Source organism: Plasmodium malariae (genome assembly GCF_900090045.1).
Source record: "Plasmodium malariae genome assembly, chromosome: 11".
NCBI lineage: Eukaryota > Apicomplexa > Aconoidasida > Haemosporida > Plasmodiidae > Plasmodium > Plasmodium malariae.
Window position 1 is genome coordinate 111,721 of NC_041785.1, and position 18,887 is coordinate 130,607.

Here is an 18,887-nt window from a genome sequence, read left to right on the forward strand (position 1 = left end):
AAAAATAGATAAAAGCTACGAAAATAAGATAAAATTTTAAAAAGATTAAAATTAAAATATTAATCAGAATTCGTATGCTTGGAAACCTATCCAAAAATGATATTATATTATTATATATTTATTATTTACATATATAAGATGCAAGAAAAACTAAAATATATTTAAACTCATTTTACAGTTAGTACGTGTTATAATTTATTTGTAGTGAAAGATATACAATAAATAAAAAATAAGTTTTTTCTTAAGTAAAATAGAATATATATACACACGTAAATGCTACGAAATATATCCACATTTTTTTATGAAATACTAAACAACGCACATTTATTGTTAATTTTAATATAATACTTTTTCTCGTAAAATTTAACAAATAATAATTTAGATTACAACAAGATGTAATGTATATAGTGCAAATTTTTAATACATATATAAATTATTACAGTTTTATATAATTATGTGTATTGTTCTATTATGTATGCATTTTAAATCACAAAGTTATATATTCATAGATATATAATTTAATACACAAATACATATACATTTCATATAATACATAATTATGTTACAATTATAATATAAAATACAAATTATAAAATTTTAAGACATTCAAATACATAAAAAAGTGAAGAACACATGTTTTTTCTTGTTGCATACAAAAGAGACTAGTTACATATAAAAAAATTTATAATATTTTATAAATTTTCTGTATTCTTATTAAGATTATCTGTAAAAATATTACATTTATCACTTCATAATAAATACTTTTTTATAAAAAGACAAATATATCTTATTATTTGACTTAGTCAGAGATCAACTTAATTTTATTATATTTTTCATTATTTCTTAATATTTTATAAATCACTATAATAAGTATAATAGATAATATAATCATAAGGAAGCTAAAATATACTATTCCAGAGTAATTTCCCGTATATTCTGTCATTTTAACTATAGCGTTTACGAACGATTCACCAAATACACTTTTAATATCATCCCAAGTATAATTCAAAAATGTTAAACCTGGTGACAACGGTATTCCTATCCCCACAAAGAAAAAAAAAAAAAGCAACGCAACTCCATATCCATAATTTCTAAATTTTATTTTTTTTAAAGATATATCACTAAATTTCCTGTTCTTTTCAAGAAATTTATCATAATCTTTTTTTTTTAACCATTTCTTTTCAAAATGAAAATACTTTCCGTCAAACATTCCATTATTATAATCTGTAACTTCCGTGTAGTATTGCGCCCTATTTAATGGAGTTCTACTTGATTTGCTATTTTTTCCTTTTGTTTCTTTTTCATTTTTACGTATATCTTCTTTTAACCTCGCAATATAGGAATAGTTGTTTTGTTTATATTTAGATAGTGATCGATAATTTCTTGTATATAATTTTTTATCAAGATTACAGTTCTCGACCATGGATTTACTAAATATGCTCTAAAAGAACAAAGTAAATATTTTTTATTTAATTTAACAAATCTAATTATAAAAAATTGTATTAACGATTATAATAAAGTAGAAATATAAAAAATGCAAAATACAATTATACAATGTTATTATACCACTTTACTGTTAAAAAGATATGTCCGCAATATAATAACAAGAGTAGAAATTTTTATAAAATGGTATAATTTATTTTTTCGATTCATTATATAGATATATAATATTATAATATAGTTTAGCACAGAAAAAATTATAATAATATAATATACTTATATAATAAAGGAAAATATAATTATTTATTTAATTTTTTTCATATTAGTGTATTTTATTTTTTCGTAAAAACTTAGTGTATATAACTATAATAGTTTATTCGCTTATACAAAATAAAATAACTTTACAAATATATTGCATAATTTTTATTTAAATGTTAATAAAAAAAAAAAATAATAATAAAATAATCCTCATTAAAATATATATTGTATTAATTCATTAATATTTAAAATACATAACTTACGTAATGTAGTGTATTAATTAAAAAATAATTTTATTAATCATTTTAAGTATTATCCATAAAATAAATATGTGATTTCTTATTATACTTAATTATTGAGTTTATATATTGTAAAGAATATAGAGAATATATATATAATAGATATATATACATATTAATATAATAATTACTAATTTCAAGGACACTATCTATTAATTTTTCCAATTTTATAAATATATGTACTTCAGAAAAAGGAATTATTTTTAAAAAAAATTATTAATTTTATAATAACATTAGTTATAATAAAAAAATGAAATACATTATTTTATGTTAATTATAATACATTTATTAATTAATCCTTAACCACCCACAATCAGTTATCCTGTATAATTTTTTAGTATGTCGAATTTATAGAGTACTACCTAATTTATGAAGAAATATGTATTCTAATATAAATAAGAACTCATTTATTTATTTTTGTACCATAATTTTTGAATGCCACATATTTTATTAAGTTTGATTTACGCTATAATACATAAATCAAGTATATTTATATTCATATACTAAATTTTTTAATTAATTATATATACTTAAAAGAAATATTAACATATCAAAAAAAAAGAAAAAACATTAAAGGTATAATAGTTATAGAAATACAACTCGTAACTAAATTAATTCTAGAATACATCAAATGAATATATTCACAATTAATAATAATATATATGGCGTATAATACATATGTAATTTGTAAAAAAGAATAACAATATAATTTACTAAAATTTATGATTTAGTAATTTTTCTGATACCATTTTTAAAGGATGCAAATTGTTTTGTATTTATTCCTTTAAAAATGCATTATATCAGAAACATATTTTAAAGGTTCAATATAATAAATAGACGTAATTACATAAACGAGTAAAATTTTATTAAAAATATTTTTAACGAAAATATATCATACGTAGATATTTATATTTTTTATATGATGTAACAAAAGGAATTATAATTATAAAAATATTATAAGTCCAAAATATAATTAAAAATATTTGAAATGTATCATTATTTTATTGTTCTCTTGAAAATTGTTACTTTTTCTGGTAAATAAATAAAAAATTAAAAAAAAGAATAAATATTACAAAAGTTAACATTATTATATTTTTACATTATTTATACATTCATTATACCACTTAGGAAGACTCTTATATAATTACCTTTACTTAGAATCTCTATTTTTCCTTTTAACATTTATATTTACATTGAATATTTCTATATATAATATTAAACGTTAGTTTTTAAAAAGTATAAAAATCTATATATATATTACAAAATTAATTACGACAAATAAGAACATATTATATGTAATTTTGCTAAAAAAGTTACTTATTAATTCTATTTTTCTGTTTTACAAACATTCATGATTTCTAGATATTTTTTGAGTTTTTTTTTTAAACATTCTATATCTTTCCTATTATTTATATTTTTTCTTAAGATATAATATGCAAAATGATTAATTTACTTACAAAAAATTTATATTTTTACTTAATACGTTAAACATTTGTAAATCATTCTCTTAAATACGTAAATTCGTATTAACATCATACTACTATTTCATTAATTTGTATATCCAATATTATTATTTTAAATCTTATTTCTTATATCTATTATATTTATTAATATATTGTATTTTTAACTAACAACGTTTTCAAATCTATAAATAGCTAGAGTAAATCATTTTTTATCGTTAAACCTTATTGCCTAGAGTGTAATTAATATATTTTTACATTTACAGCCTCAATTTTTTTACATTTTTTATTTTTTAACAGTTAGAAATTCTTCAGCATTCTTAATATTAAAATATTGCACTTAATTAAAACATGTACAAAAATATATAGAAATCTTTTTAATATACGTAAATAAAAACAATATAATTAAAACAAAGAAAGAAATATACTTATTAATTAAAATAATATATAATACCTTTTTTTTAATTTCCTGCTTTTTTAAAGAAGCGCTATTTAGGTAAATCAATAAGCAACATTCAAAATATACAACATATATTTTTATACATCACTAATATAATAATAACTATTTACATAATATATTGATAAACATAAAAATTGAGGAAATATGTATATAAGGGTACCTGTACATTATTATATGCATAATCAAAAAATATATATTTATCCATTATCCCTAGTGATAAATTGTCTTTTCCTATAGATAAAGTCATTTGTAATTATACTATCAAGTAATAGGCAAAAAGGGTTATATACATATAACATGTTGATGTTTAATTACATTTAATTCATTTTTTTTTTATTCTTTTAATAATTCAGAAAATGACAAAAATATATAGATTACATATTTATGCGTTTTCAATATAAAATATATTTAAATATTTATTCACAAATATTCAAAATAATAAGAAAATAAAACAATTTTAGCATTTAAATTAATTATTAGTATTAAGAAATACTAAGTTATTAAACAATTATATATAATCAATATGTAAAAAAGTTATTATTTTACTATATATTTATATTCTTCCTTTTAAATTATGCATAAAAATTTAAGCGTTTGCTAAAAAGGGTTTTATGAAGAAATTCTTTCCTAATATATTTTTCATAAAAATTCCTTAATATAATAAATACGAAATTTTCTTGTATGTAGTACATATATAGGAAAATACATTCATTTAGTATAATTAAATATAAAACAATATATATATTTTTTTAATTCAATCCTAATAATTGCTTTTCCATATACATCAACAAATAATATTTTTAGACAATACAAATATAAAATATATATAGAAAGAAATATTATTTATAGTTAGAACATAAATATACACAAGTAATCAATAAAATTATATAAATTCTCCTACATTATATTAATTATAACGTACAAGTACATATTTTTCACACAAATATACGGAAATATGCAAATATATATATTAAGCCAAAATATTCAATTTAGATGAAACTATACTTTAAACTACAAATTAAAAAATATTAAAATATTCAAATTCACAAAAAAAAATAAGAATAACTTTTTTACTGTAGTTCACAGATAAGACCAGTTACATGTACATATATATGTAAAATTTAAGCAACTATGAAAATATATATTATTAATAGTATTCAAATTATTGTACACATTTGCTCCTATTAAAGGTTTCATTACAGACAGAAAAATAATTCCTATTATTCATTTTATTTTTTTCTGAACTTAATTTTTTCATATTTTTTAACTTTTTTATGATAATAGAAAACTGCTGATATAAGTATGATACCTAATATGAAGATAGGTACAAAATATATAAGAAAACCGAGAAACCCTGTTACACAGTAGTTTGCATTAATACCATTTGTTTCTACAACAGAATTTGTGAACCAACTTAAAGGTGATTTCGTCAACCACATGTACAAAGTTGCTATGTCAGGAGAAATGGGCGCATTAAAGATAATTGAAAGATCGCTTTCAAAAAGTTTAAGATATGAATAACTGCTAAGATTACTAACTTGTACAGGAGGTGAAATAAGAACTATTAGTTTAAACAAACCAAATGTAAGCCCATATCCCCAAAAATTATCTAATATAAATGATATTAATAACACCAAAATTAGTAATAAAGGTAGAGCAAATCGTAGTCCGCACTTTTTACGTATTATTGTTTTATATATCTTATCACTAATTGTCTTGTTTTTTTTTAGAAAGTCTACATAATCAAGTTCTTTAAATATTTTTTTTTCTAAATGGGAATATTTTTTCATTTCAAATATACAAGATTTATTTTTCATACATTTTTTATTGCCTCTTGCGTTCCTTAGTAAATATCCATTTGATGCTTTGTTTTTTATTGTGTTCTCTCTTTCAATATAAGGTATATCTTTTTTATTGTTCACTCCATCTGGTATCTCTTCCTTTAAACATACAATACTTGAATCTTTATCTTGATTATATTTTGCCAATAAACGATAATTTCGTATATATAATTTTCTATGATTTTTGTAGTATTCAACAAAAGATTTGTTATGTGTACTCTGAAAAAACAAAAAAAAATAATTATCATTTACTCATATGAAAAAACTCACACAAAAAAAAAGTACTAACAAAAAAAAAAAAAAACACAAAAAACATAATACATATATCTTTAAGTAATAGTACCATACCTTATAAATGTAAAAATGATATATCCAACTTAAGAGGATAAAAGTAGAAACCTTAGAAAATAACAGTGACTTAAATTTTTGTTCCATTATATAGAACATTAAAATGGTAATATACTGAGTAGGGATACAATTAAATATAAAATAATATTCTTTTAATTATAAAGGATACTATAATAATTCATTTATATTTTTATATGTTTATTTTATTTTTTTTTATAAAAACATTATAAAAAAGGTATAATCATAATCTTTTTTAGAACAGTGAAAGAAAACGAACTTTAATTCTGATCATATAAATTGAAATCATTAATTTATATTTAAAATATATAAATCATTTATTCAATTTAATAAAATGATTAAATAATTATATTACTACTTTATTTCAAAGCAATATGTATAAAATTACTTATTATTGGAGATATTTATTATATGTAGAATATAGAATGTAGAGAATATAGATAATGCATTCATTTATACATTAAGAGAAGTATTAGTAATTTTATCGACGATTTCCTATTAGTGATTCCAATTTTATGAACAGCATGTTTTTGAAAAGCTACTTATTCCTAAAAAAATATTAATTATTCTAACAATATAACAGTATAAGTTATAAATGAAAATATTTTTTTATAAATTTTTGTTTTATATTGTGTTATCGAAATTAGATATTACATAAACATATACATTTTCTTATCTTTTTTAACATATGTAAAACATTATATTTATAATAAACAACCTAATAAACTAAAAAGGTATATAGTTGAAAGATAATTAAAAACCTATCTTTTATTATTGCAAAACATTCTTTTAAAGTTATAACATTTAATCAGATCCAATATGTACTATTATTTCCAAATGAAAAATTCTTAAATTTATCGAGTTATCTTCATTTTTTTTTTAGTTTAATATATATTTAGAAGATATATTATAAAAAAAATTATACGTAAACAAATAAAAAATAGAATAATTGTCATATAAACTTAATAATAATCTTGGTATAATAATATATTTGTTTAAATCTATTAGGTGCCGTAATGAATATAATTTTACTTAGATATTTAAATAATTTTTATAAAATATTTTCAACTATAACAATGACCTAAGATAAAAAGTTAAGTAAGAAGTGTTCCTTATTTCCTTCATTTAAATATAAAGATTTATGAATCTAGAAATTCATTAAGTTCTATTAATAATTCATTTTTTAAAGGAAAAATGTATTATTAATTATGCATAATTACATAAAATATGAAAAAAATATAGAAATTTATTAAAATATTTTTAAATAAAATAATTTATAAAGTATATGATACTTATAATAAATTTTTCATTAAGTTATCTGTTATGTTTACCTTTAAATATTAAATGCATATGACTAAAAAAGTACCTGCGGTTTTAGTTTTAGTGCACGAAGAATCAAGTAATATATTAAAATTAAAAGTAACATATATTCAATATCTAAAAAAAACAATGAAATGTTTATTCAAAACTATTACAAAAAAAAGTATATTATTTAAAAATATAAATAGCTTTACAAAATCAGAGAATTCATATAAATTGTGAATTTGGATATAAAATTAATTATTGTGTATTTTTTTAATAAATATATACATGAAACATTTAGTACGTAAAATAATTGTATATAAAGTACATACGTTTACTGTAAGTACTGAGAAATGTCAATAACACATTTTTATATATCCGACAAATACATTACATATATATGTTATAACACAAAATTATATTACCCCCCTATATAAATTGTAAAAATAAATCAATTGTACAAACATGGTAACTGTTATAAATGTTTAATATGTAATTCTTTACATTTACATATCAATATATATTTGTATATTACCTGAGAACCATAACAAAATATTTTGAATATACAACAATTAATTTTTTTTTAAAGTACAATTTCATTATTTATAAATAAAAATTTACTTAAATCATTAAAAAAAGTATTTCTGATAACAATATACTAATTGTAACTGGGATTTAACTTGATTCCCTCCTACTTCAAAGGCTTGTTCAAAAAAGTTTACCGGATATACGTAACCACTAAAATATAAAATAAAGTAACTAACAATAATATAGTTGTATCTCCTTCCTTTGAAATAAACTATATCCTTAGTGGTTCTTAATTGAATATATATAGCGAATTAGATGATTGAATAATAAATATTAAAAATTATAAAAATAGTACATAGTTCTCTTATGGAATACATGTTAGATCGAAATTCATATGTTCTAAATATTTTAAACTTTTTTTCCTGGTATAATTGGTACATTCTTACATATATATATAGAATTAAATCTTCTATATAATAATTTTTAAAAAACTGCATATGTATCATTACAAATGAATTACATTTAATATAAAACAATATCCTGATTAATTTATTAGATGCAGATCATGAATTATCAATGACTTTACACTTACCTCTTTCATCATATTCTGATTCAACATTATTATCATCATATTCCGAAAAATATCAATTTCCAAATAATACATAATTATTCTCCTATTATTTGTTCTCATCTCATTTTCTGATAATAATATATCATTTGTTGTATCTAACGTTTCATTTTTTCAGTTCTAATTATATAAAAATTTATCAGAGGTACACTAGAGCGAAAAGTACATATTTTTATTATTTATAATGCTATAAATTTACTAACTCATTATAGAAAATTTATTATAGTTATATAAACGTATGTACAATATGAAGCATCAAAAAATATATAGAAACTTTTATTCTGTGTTATTTTTACATCGCCCTATTAAATAAGAATTTAAACAAACAAAATAGATAAATGTAAAAGTTTTAGATAAAATAAAATATTTGTTTTTTCCATTCAAGCTACAATTACTCAATTTTATAACATATTCAAGCAGATACAATTTTCCATATATACATACAATATATTGATAAAAGGGTGTAGTTAAATGCGTTAATATTTTATTAATCTAGTTAAAATTGCAGTAAATTTAAAAATAAAATACAAATACAAAGCGTAAAAAAGAAAAGTCCATTTTGTAAATATTATTTTAAATATTTCCAATATAGCTCTTTATAAAAAAAGCAACATCAAATATAATCATTTTGGGTAAAACCAATTTTTCTAGTATATTTTCAAAATATTTATATGTTTTTATAGTTTAAAAGAATAATTCTAAGTTTTTGTTATCAATACATTTCAAATAAATATAAAATAAAATAGCTTTGGAGGGGAATTATTATTTTATTTTATAATTAATATAAATAAAAAATATTCGAATAGAATAACCTATTATCATATATTGGGATTATATCTATTACTTTTTGGCGAAGGTCCTTAGTAATAATATTTGTTATTTTACATGTTATACCTTTTAAACATTGTTTTACTATTCAAAAATATAAGATTATTTTATAATATATAATATTATTCAAGGGATAAAAAAAAAATAATAATAATAATAGACAAGATATTTTTTGTAGCACAAAATATAATTTAATATCTCCCATTTACATACCACATATATATTATTTATACAAGAAATATTTTGAAATAACATTATACGATTTAATTTACATACAAAGTTTTTATATTCTAAAATGTTCTCTCCAATCTAACTCTTTTATATATTCGTATCATAATGTTCTTATGGAATACTAAAATTTCTTTTTAATTAAAAAAAATGTATTCTTTCATTATGATTAAAATAAAATTTATTAGATTTATGAATCAAGAAATATTTTTTTTTTTTCTTAAAAAAATATAAATTTATAAATTCTCTAGAAATAACTTTAAAAAAATAAATAAATAAGTAAACGTAAAAAAGAAAATATATATTTTTTAGTAATTATGATAATTAAAAAACTAAAATTGAAATAAAGAAATTATTATAAATAAAATAAATTATAAATTAAAATGATATAGATAAAAAACAAACAAAAATATATATATATAAAATAAAGTATAATACAATTTAGGAAAATCCTTAATGTATTACTTTTCTTTTTGACAATTTTATGGAGGAAATAATAGTGTACACATTTTTTATTAAAATACAAATATATATTACCACAAATCATATATTTTTTATGATACCTTTTAAGTAATTAAAAAGAATTTAATTACATACTTATGAAAATTACTTATAAAAGAGGAAATATTTATATTCCATACTGTTTGCTGAATATAATTTATGTACATATTTATAAAAATATGATATATTAGATATATTATTTTAATTTTATAATAATAAATTGATAATAATTTGGGCATGAGAATTAGTTTACTAAAAAATAGTTAATTAAAAAAAATGTGTAAAATCTATAAATTTTAATATTCTATATTATATATATCATACAGTATTTAACAAAATAAATATACTTATTTTTTTATTTTATCTTTTCTTATTCTTATAGTATATATATATATATATATATATATATTTAAAAAGTTTCTTACTTTGATACTTTTAAAACATGCTTTTATATTGATATCCTTAATATTGACATAGTTTACAAATTCATTATTACTTAATACAGTACAACTGTGCTTCTTAACAAATAATACCATTTGATATTAATACTATATAACCATAAATATTATATAAATATATAAGCTTCTTTTTATTTATAAATATCTAATTTTCTGCGTAAATCGAGTTGTTAACATTTAGAGCATTAATTTTAAAATATATTATTTTACGCATGTTGTATTTATTAAAAATATTTACGCAAATTTAAACTAATTAAATGTGTATATTCATCAAAATAAAAAAAAAATATATAAGTAATTTTCATTATTTTTTGAAATATTTAATTAGGTCTTAAGAGAATGCATAGAAAATAAGTTAACACAATTATTAATTATATAAATATATTATATATATTCATATCTATTAATTCATATATATATATATATTTATATTAATTCCTTAATACTTATTGATTTCTTGTAAATATAATGTCAGTTTCAAAAATTATTTCTCGAAAATATTCCTTTTGTTATAATAGATTTGGTTTCTTATAACTTGTTCTTAAAGTTATAATGATAGAAACTCATATGTCTTCTTTTATTTTAATATTTTGCTTAAAAATTAATTATTGTGCATTATACATGTATTCAATGAAATTGTTATTTCCTTTTTGTTTCATGAACTAATATTTTTACAATTATCCTTATTATAGGACTAATAAATCATTTCTATAATGCTAATACTACTATGATATGTATTGAATCATGTTAACACAAATATATTTATGTTAACGTTATCTGTAAAATGACGAAAATTACAAACTTTATACACGTGCCTTTCATTGTAATCTATAATTTTACTAACATTTATATTTTCTAAGAGATTTATGTTCTTATAACATTTATCAATTTTTCATATTACAAATAAGTTTACATACATTTATCTAATATCATTTTTACAAAAAATGTGGTATAACCTTTTTTTTCAAGTTCCAAATGAATTAATACTTTATATGCAAATTACTTCTGTATATATTTATTATAACACCTGTATGTTTCCTTATATTGTTGTGTATGCGTGGTAATTACTCTAAACATATGCATATACGAATATGTCCAGCTTACTCATATACATTTTTATGTGTATGTATAAGTATTGTCTTATCGCACTATGAATTACTAATACTCTTACTTTTTCCCTATATACATTTGCACTATACACATTTACATTGATTTTATATGTTTCCCTTCTAAATGCTCACAGCGAATGTTCTAATTAAAACTCTTCATAGGAATAATTGATAAAGGTAATAAACAGTACGTTTGCTATTTTGATATAATATAATATGGGATGAACACAAACGAATTTACGGTGAACGTAATTAACATAATGTACACTCTGTTTATGTGCCTTAAATATTTTTGAGCATATTCTTTTTTTTATTAACAACCTTAAGAGAAATATCTTCATCAACGAACTTCATTCATTAGTGATATTCTCCCTTGTCATATAACAGAGTTCTATTATTCATCTTATTCTATCCTATACCCATAAACGTTTACATAGAAATTTATATAATGTGGACACATAATGTAGTTATTTGCTCAAATACATGCATAGAAAAATGCGAATATACAAAAGTTTGTATATATATATATATATGTGTGTGTGCTCATGTGCACACATGTACTACATGCCAATGTAAATAGTCTAGCAAAAGGAAAGATATTGCATGAAAAAAAAAGGAAAATTATATATAAGTGCATATTATGTGCATAAATAATTCTATTCTGTGAACATACCCATAAATTCACTTAAATTTAACCTAAAACTGTTTTACTAATCTACTTTAAATTGCTATCCAAAGATAAATATATAATTCGATTCATTTTGTTCTAAATGATCTATGTGCTTATTAGTGTCTATATGAATATATTCTGTTGACGAAAATAATAACATATAAAAAGTTTTACAAATATAATTCTAACACTCAGTTATAATAAGAATTTGTTGAAACGATAATATAAGATGATATAAAGTATAGTATTCCTAATAAAACATATTGTATTTCATTTATTTGTTATGCTTTTTCATGAACACTTTGTGCAGGATTAAATGATTCCATAAACACCTTCAAAATTTTGATGAAATAATTCAAAGTGCTTTAATTTATATATAAATAAATAAGATTTTTTTGAAATTCAGTAAGATTCATATGTAGAATCACATGAATGGACACATACTCTTATCAATTGAATGCATACATGTACACATATGAATTCGTACTTACATGTAAAAGATAAAATAACATATATGATACATAAAATTTTTTCTAACAAAATAGATTTTATTTATTATAATTCCAAATCCAATAGGAGTACATAATTACAAATTTATTTTCGCAGTGTCTTTTTTGTGTACACGAACTAAACAAGAAAAACTAAAGTAAAAAAATGTAAACTGTTTCCCTTTCTATTGCTTTTATTTTTTTTTTCATATTTTTCTTGCATTAATCATTTATAGTTATATCCGTTTTCCATTTCTGGAAGAATATCCTTCCAATTAAAAATTCACCAATAAAAATAGAATAAAAAAAAAAAATGATTTTCAAAAGTACATTACATTTATATATTTTTTATCACGATTAATTATATATTATCTTATACTGTTTTCTTATATGTTTCCTGTATTCATTTGTTCTGGATTTACTTTCACATGAACTCTCAGCTATACTTTTTCTTCTTCTTTTTCCCCTTTTATAGATTAACATTCTTTTACGAAGATTAAATCCTCATAAAAAAAAATACAACTAAGGAAAAAACAGTCTAGGGTCATTATCTGCATATTTATCTAATACAATGAATACATTGTTAAAACATTACATATTCTATTTTCTGTTTCAATAAAAGTTTGTTTACTCAATCCTTTAACTTGTAATCTCCCAAAGAATAGTACAACAAGAATACAAAGAATATTAACATTTACATTTATAATTGCTTATTTAACAAAAATTACTATAATAAGTTGTTCGATTCATAATTTAGTTACTTTTTCACAACGACATTATGCAAATTCTGTTACTCCTTATATTTAAAAATTCTTACATAATAAAATTCCATGAAACTTTATTAATATTTTACTTTTTAATTAAAAAATTTTAAGTATTAATTGCATAAAAAATGAAGGCTAAAAAGATGAGTTAAAATGGAAAACTAAAATAGTTAAATTGAAAAGATAAGTCAAAATATAACGTTAAAACCTTTAGACATATATGTACATATATAATCTACATTCCTTACATAAACATACATATACATATGTGAAAATAATATAAACTAATTAAAAAAAACAAATAAAATATGTTTACTTTTTTAATGAGAATATCTATTGATACATATTCATGAATATGAAACTAATGTTATAATATATGTAATAATATACTTTGAAATATAAGTAAAAATTTGGTTATTTTATTTTTGCTTATGTTTGTAAATATATAATATTATGATATAATAAAATTTACCATATTTATATTTTTCAATCCAAATTCTTTTGTATTTTTAAAAATTCAAATAAATAGAACTATTATTTTATTCAAAAAAAAAAAAAAAAACGAAATTTTGAATATGATATAGAGAAATACAAACAAGCGTATTACATATAGTCTTCAATGTACCAAAAATTGAATTAAATATAACGATGTACATAAAAAAGGTATGAAAAAAGAATATATACCTAGGAAATATTCAAATTTTGGAACTTAAATGAAATTATAAAGTTCATGAAAGCAATATAGTGAAAATATTTTTATTCTTATGACTTGCTACAAACACGTCTGAAATTTAATGTTATGCTTAAATAATGAAACAAATAAGTATAATAACATTGTGATGCATTAAATGTATTGCTTATACTACTGTAAATAATGTCATTAATAAATAAAGGAATTATAATTTGTTTATTTATTACATATTATTTAAATGGACAGATATGTGTAACACCTATAAATGTATATATATAATTCCTCTATTTAATAAAAAAAACAAAAAATTCATATATATTATAATATTCACAAATTATTAGTTAAATGAATATATAACACATTAATAACTATAAATACCTTATTTGTTCATTTATTTAAACATTTATTTATTTGTTTGTCTATATTATTTTCTGTAAATTATTTTCAACTATAAATAAAAATATAAAAATTTTAGTTATTTTTTTTTTTGTTGTTGTTTATTAATAAATACGTTTTACAGTCCTTACTTAATACAATACTTAATTTTTAAATGATAAATTTTTTTAAAGGTTAATATAGATAAATTTGAAAAAACCATAGATTAGTATATAATTAATAGGTATTACTAGAGTGTGCCTCATCTAATAAAAGCCATAGCGCTAAAAATAATAAATAGCAGTAATTCTATTTTCATATGATATAAAAAAATTTTTTTTTATGTATCTATATCATTTAACACGAATGTAATCATAGCAAGCATAGTAAAAAATAGTATTAGATTACACAACTTATAATTAAGATGCATAATAGTATTTTAATTGTAGTGTTTTTAGAAATGAATATTCTATAAATTCTGTGGAAAGGTTTAATAATACAGTAAAAATGACTTCATATATGATATTTCTTTTATATAATTTTCATTTTGTATTCAATGAAAATAATTAGATATAAAAAATAAATAATAAATCAAATTATTCTTTGAATTATCCTTAATCAAAACTATGTATTTACTAGTGATTATATAATCTCCTTTAATATCTAGTTTTCATTTGAAATACTAAGATTATTATTTGATCACTGTTCTAATAATGAATGTAAAATATTTGGATCCCTCGTTAAAAATTCATATAAAATTTTTAAATATTGTATAGATACAAGAAAATTTAAAGTTTATATGTATTTTCAAAATTATGCGTTTCAACTAATAACAAATTTAGAATAGTTATATTATGATATATATGAAACAGCTTGACTTCATCCAGTTTCATTGCAATATTTGTTCCCAAATTTCAAATAAATAAGCATGCATATTATCCATTTTTAGATTATTGTTAATTAATTGAGTACTAGATAAAATGTAATTGATTTTACTCCAAATAATTATTTTTGTTTATATGTAAATATATACAAAAAAAAATATATTATTTCAATAGATTATTTTATATACATATATATATATAATATATGCATATAAGAATATATATTAATTAAATATTATTATATTTAATATTAACAAAAAACAAAAATATATTCATTTTATTAAAATTTTTGTTATCATGCTGTTCACTGTTCCCAGGCATAATTACATATATACGGTAGTTTCATATTCTCCAGGATTAATTATTCATTTAGAAGGTAAAATATATGCATGCATTATTTAGTTCATTAAAAAATACATTTTCTGATCCAAGCAGTTATTACAATTGAAAGATATTTTAATATTTCTTTGTAAATTCTATAGCATTCCATCAAAAATTAAAATGAGTAAACGAAATTTATATATTACCTTTATCACAATGTCGTTTTATGGGGAACACTATACATTACACCTATACAATTAAATATTTTAAAAAATATATAGCATCATTATAAATGCAAAATATTAAAATATGTCCAATACATAGAAACCATGTTACTTATTTATAGATTATCTATAAAAATAAGTTAATTTCATCACTTTTATTTTTTTAAAAATATTATCATTATTTTTTTGAAGAAATTACTAATGTATATATAAATCATAAATATTTTTATATACCTCTAAAATGATTTTAATATATTACATATTATATGTACTCTCATAAAAAAATATCAAAAATATATGAATAAATATATATGTATAATTGTATGATTTTAAAAGATATATATCCATTTTCATTACCCTTAATGATAATTCTTATATTTATAGATATATAACACATTTTTTAGAGGTATTTTATTATGAAAAAGCAAAGATAACAAGAAAATAATTCCACTATAGTTTGATAATATGTTATTATAAATAATTTATCAATTCAATCCTTTAGTAATATAAAAAGTAAAAAAAAATTACATATATTCTATTTTTATATAAATTTTCATTATAGCGTAAATATAAATAATTTTTCAAAATTGAATTAACGTCACAATAAAAAATAATAATAATAATCAGTTAAATGCCTTTATTTCTATATTTAACTAGAAATAGTAACATTCGTGATGTTATCTATTATAAATATACTCCATACAAAAAATATATTATTTAAATATATACTTATATTTTCCCCCTTTTAATATAAGAAAAAGCAGCTAAGCGTTTTTTTGAAAAGACTTTTACAATAAATATATTTTATAATTCATATAAAATGAAACATACGTTATAGAATAAATAAAAGGTTCTTAAGTAAAATTACATTTACATATATTATTCAAACAAAGCACATTTGCTCCTTTCAATCAAATACATATAAAGTTACATTCACTTTTAATTTAAAAGTAATAATACATTTTTATAATTGTGTAAGCAAATTATAATTTTATAATGGAACTTGTTAAAAAATAGAAAGTACCCTTTATAATAGTACAAATATAGAATAATACGGCTTAAATAAAATTATAAGTATTATTTTATTACATATAAAGTTTGATACATAAAAACACATTTTTCACGTAAATATATTTATATATGTAAATATATATTTTAAACTATGATATATGATAAACATAAACAATACTTTATATTCCATATTTAAAATAATTCTAAAACTCTCAAATTCATCAAAATAAACAGTGAGCATATTTTTTCTCAGTATTATATCAATATAACATAAGAGAAAAAGCATTTAAAAAATTTAAACGATTATATATATGTTTATTAAGTAGAGATCTAAAACTATTACAGAAAATATTTCATATTGAAGATTACATTTCCGAAACAAATATATTCCTCATTATATATTTTACCTTTTTCTGAACTTAATTTTTTGATATTTTTTAACTTTTTTATGGTAGTAAAAAATGTATAATATTGTGGTGAAACCTAGTATTAAGAAAGGTATTAAATAAATTACATATATTAGAAAAGGTTTAGTCATAAGCGTCCACGTTTTTCCACTACTTCCCATATTTATTTGTGGCCATAAGAAATCTAAATTAAGATTTTTCAAAAAAGAACGTAAATGCGCAGACCACCCCTTTCCAAGTATTCTATTCAACACACTTAGCAACCGGCCTCCAAGTCCATATCCACCAGAAAAATCTAATATTAGGTAGGTTGATAATAATATGAACAAGAATAAAGGTAAAATAATTCGTACTCTGTATTTTTTAAATACTGTTTTTCTGAAAATTTTATCACTTATAGTCTTGGTGTTCTGAAGAAAATCTATATAATCAAGTTCTTTGAATATTTTTTTTTCCATATGGGAATATTTTTTTGTTTCAAACATACAAGATTTATTTTTCATATGTTGTTTATGGCCTCTTATACTCATTGATGAAATTTCATTAGACCATTTGTTTTTTTCTCTTAACTTCTTTTCGTAATTACGTATATCCTCTTTTAAACATAACAAATTTGAATCCTTATCGTGTTTATATTTTGCTAGTATCCTATATGTTCTTGCATCCATTTTCTTTCCATGAATGCATTTATCATCTACAGAATTCTTAAATATACTCTAAAAAAACCAAGTAAATATTTGTTATTTAAAGTATAAATTATTTTATGATAAAAAAACTTTTTAATAAAAATAAAACACTAAAAATGATAATAATCCAAATATCCTTAAATAATCTTATAATACCACACAATTCTTAAAATGGCATATCCCGGACAAAAGCACAAACTCAGCAATTTTAATAAATAAAAGTAACTTAATTTTTTGTTTCATGATATATTATTTTAATACTGCAATATATCCTGTAAAGAACAAAATAAACTACAATATAAATGTATTAATGATAAAGCATACTATAATTATTAATTTAATTTTTTTTTTTTTTTTACTTTTTATTTATTTGCATAGAATTAATAAAACGTATATACATATAATTCACTTTACAACGGAGACTAAGAAAAATAAATTTTATATATATTACAAAAGTTTTATTGTAATCTTTTGTTTGAAAAAAAAATTTCATATAAATATAATATTTTTCATTTTTTGAAAAATGTTAAAAATATATGATTAAATATAGTATATTAGAAAAATAATCTTATTTATTAATTCTTTTTAAAAATAAAAAAAAGAAAAAAAATTAAGTTTTCTTAATATTTATAAATATTTACGTTAGGTAGTATATATAAT

General features: G+C 19.1%; 3 protein-coding genes across 3 annotated transcripts; all 3 read right to left on the reverse strand.

The window, feature by feature from the left end:
• Nucleotides 1-799: 799 nt before the first annotated feature.
• PmUG01_11012000 (fam-m protein) lies at nucleotides 800-1,653 on the reverse strand (the record flags this gene model as incomplete). Its single annotated transcript, XM_029005767.1, has 2 exons — nucleotides 800-1,441; nucleotides 1,567-1,653. 2 exons carry the CDS (start codon nucleotides 1,651-1,653, stop codon nucleotides 800-802), a joined length of 729 nt encoding a protein of 242 aa, XP_028862323.1.
• A 3,493-nt stretch (nucleotides 1,654-5,146) lies between these two features.
• PmUG01_11012100 (fam-l protein) lies at nucleotides 5,147-6,193 on the reverse strand (the record flags this gene model as incomplete). The annotated part of the gene is made up of 2 exons (XM_029005768.1): nucleotides 5,147-5,977; nucleotides 6,107-6,193. 2 exons carry the CDS (start codon nucleotides 6,191-6,193, stop codon nucleotides 5,147-5,149), a joined length of 918 nt encoding a protein of 305 aa, XP_028862324.1.
• Nucleotides 6,194-17,537: 11,344 nt separating this feature from the next.
• Nucleotides 17,538-18,470, reverse strand: PmUG01_11012200 (fam-l protein; the record flags this gene model as incomplete). The annotated part of the gene is made up of 2 exons (XM_029005769.1): nucleotides 17,538-18,257; nucleotides 18,384-18,470. 2 exons carry the CDS (start codon nucleotides 18,468-18,470, stop codon nucleotides 17,538-17,540), a joined length of 807 nt encoding a protein of 268 aa, XP_028862325.1.
• Nucleotides 18,471-18,887: the final 417 nt, after the last annotated feature.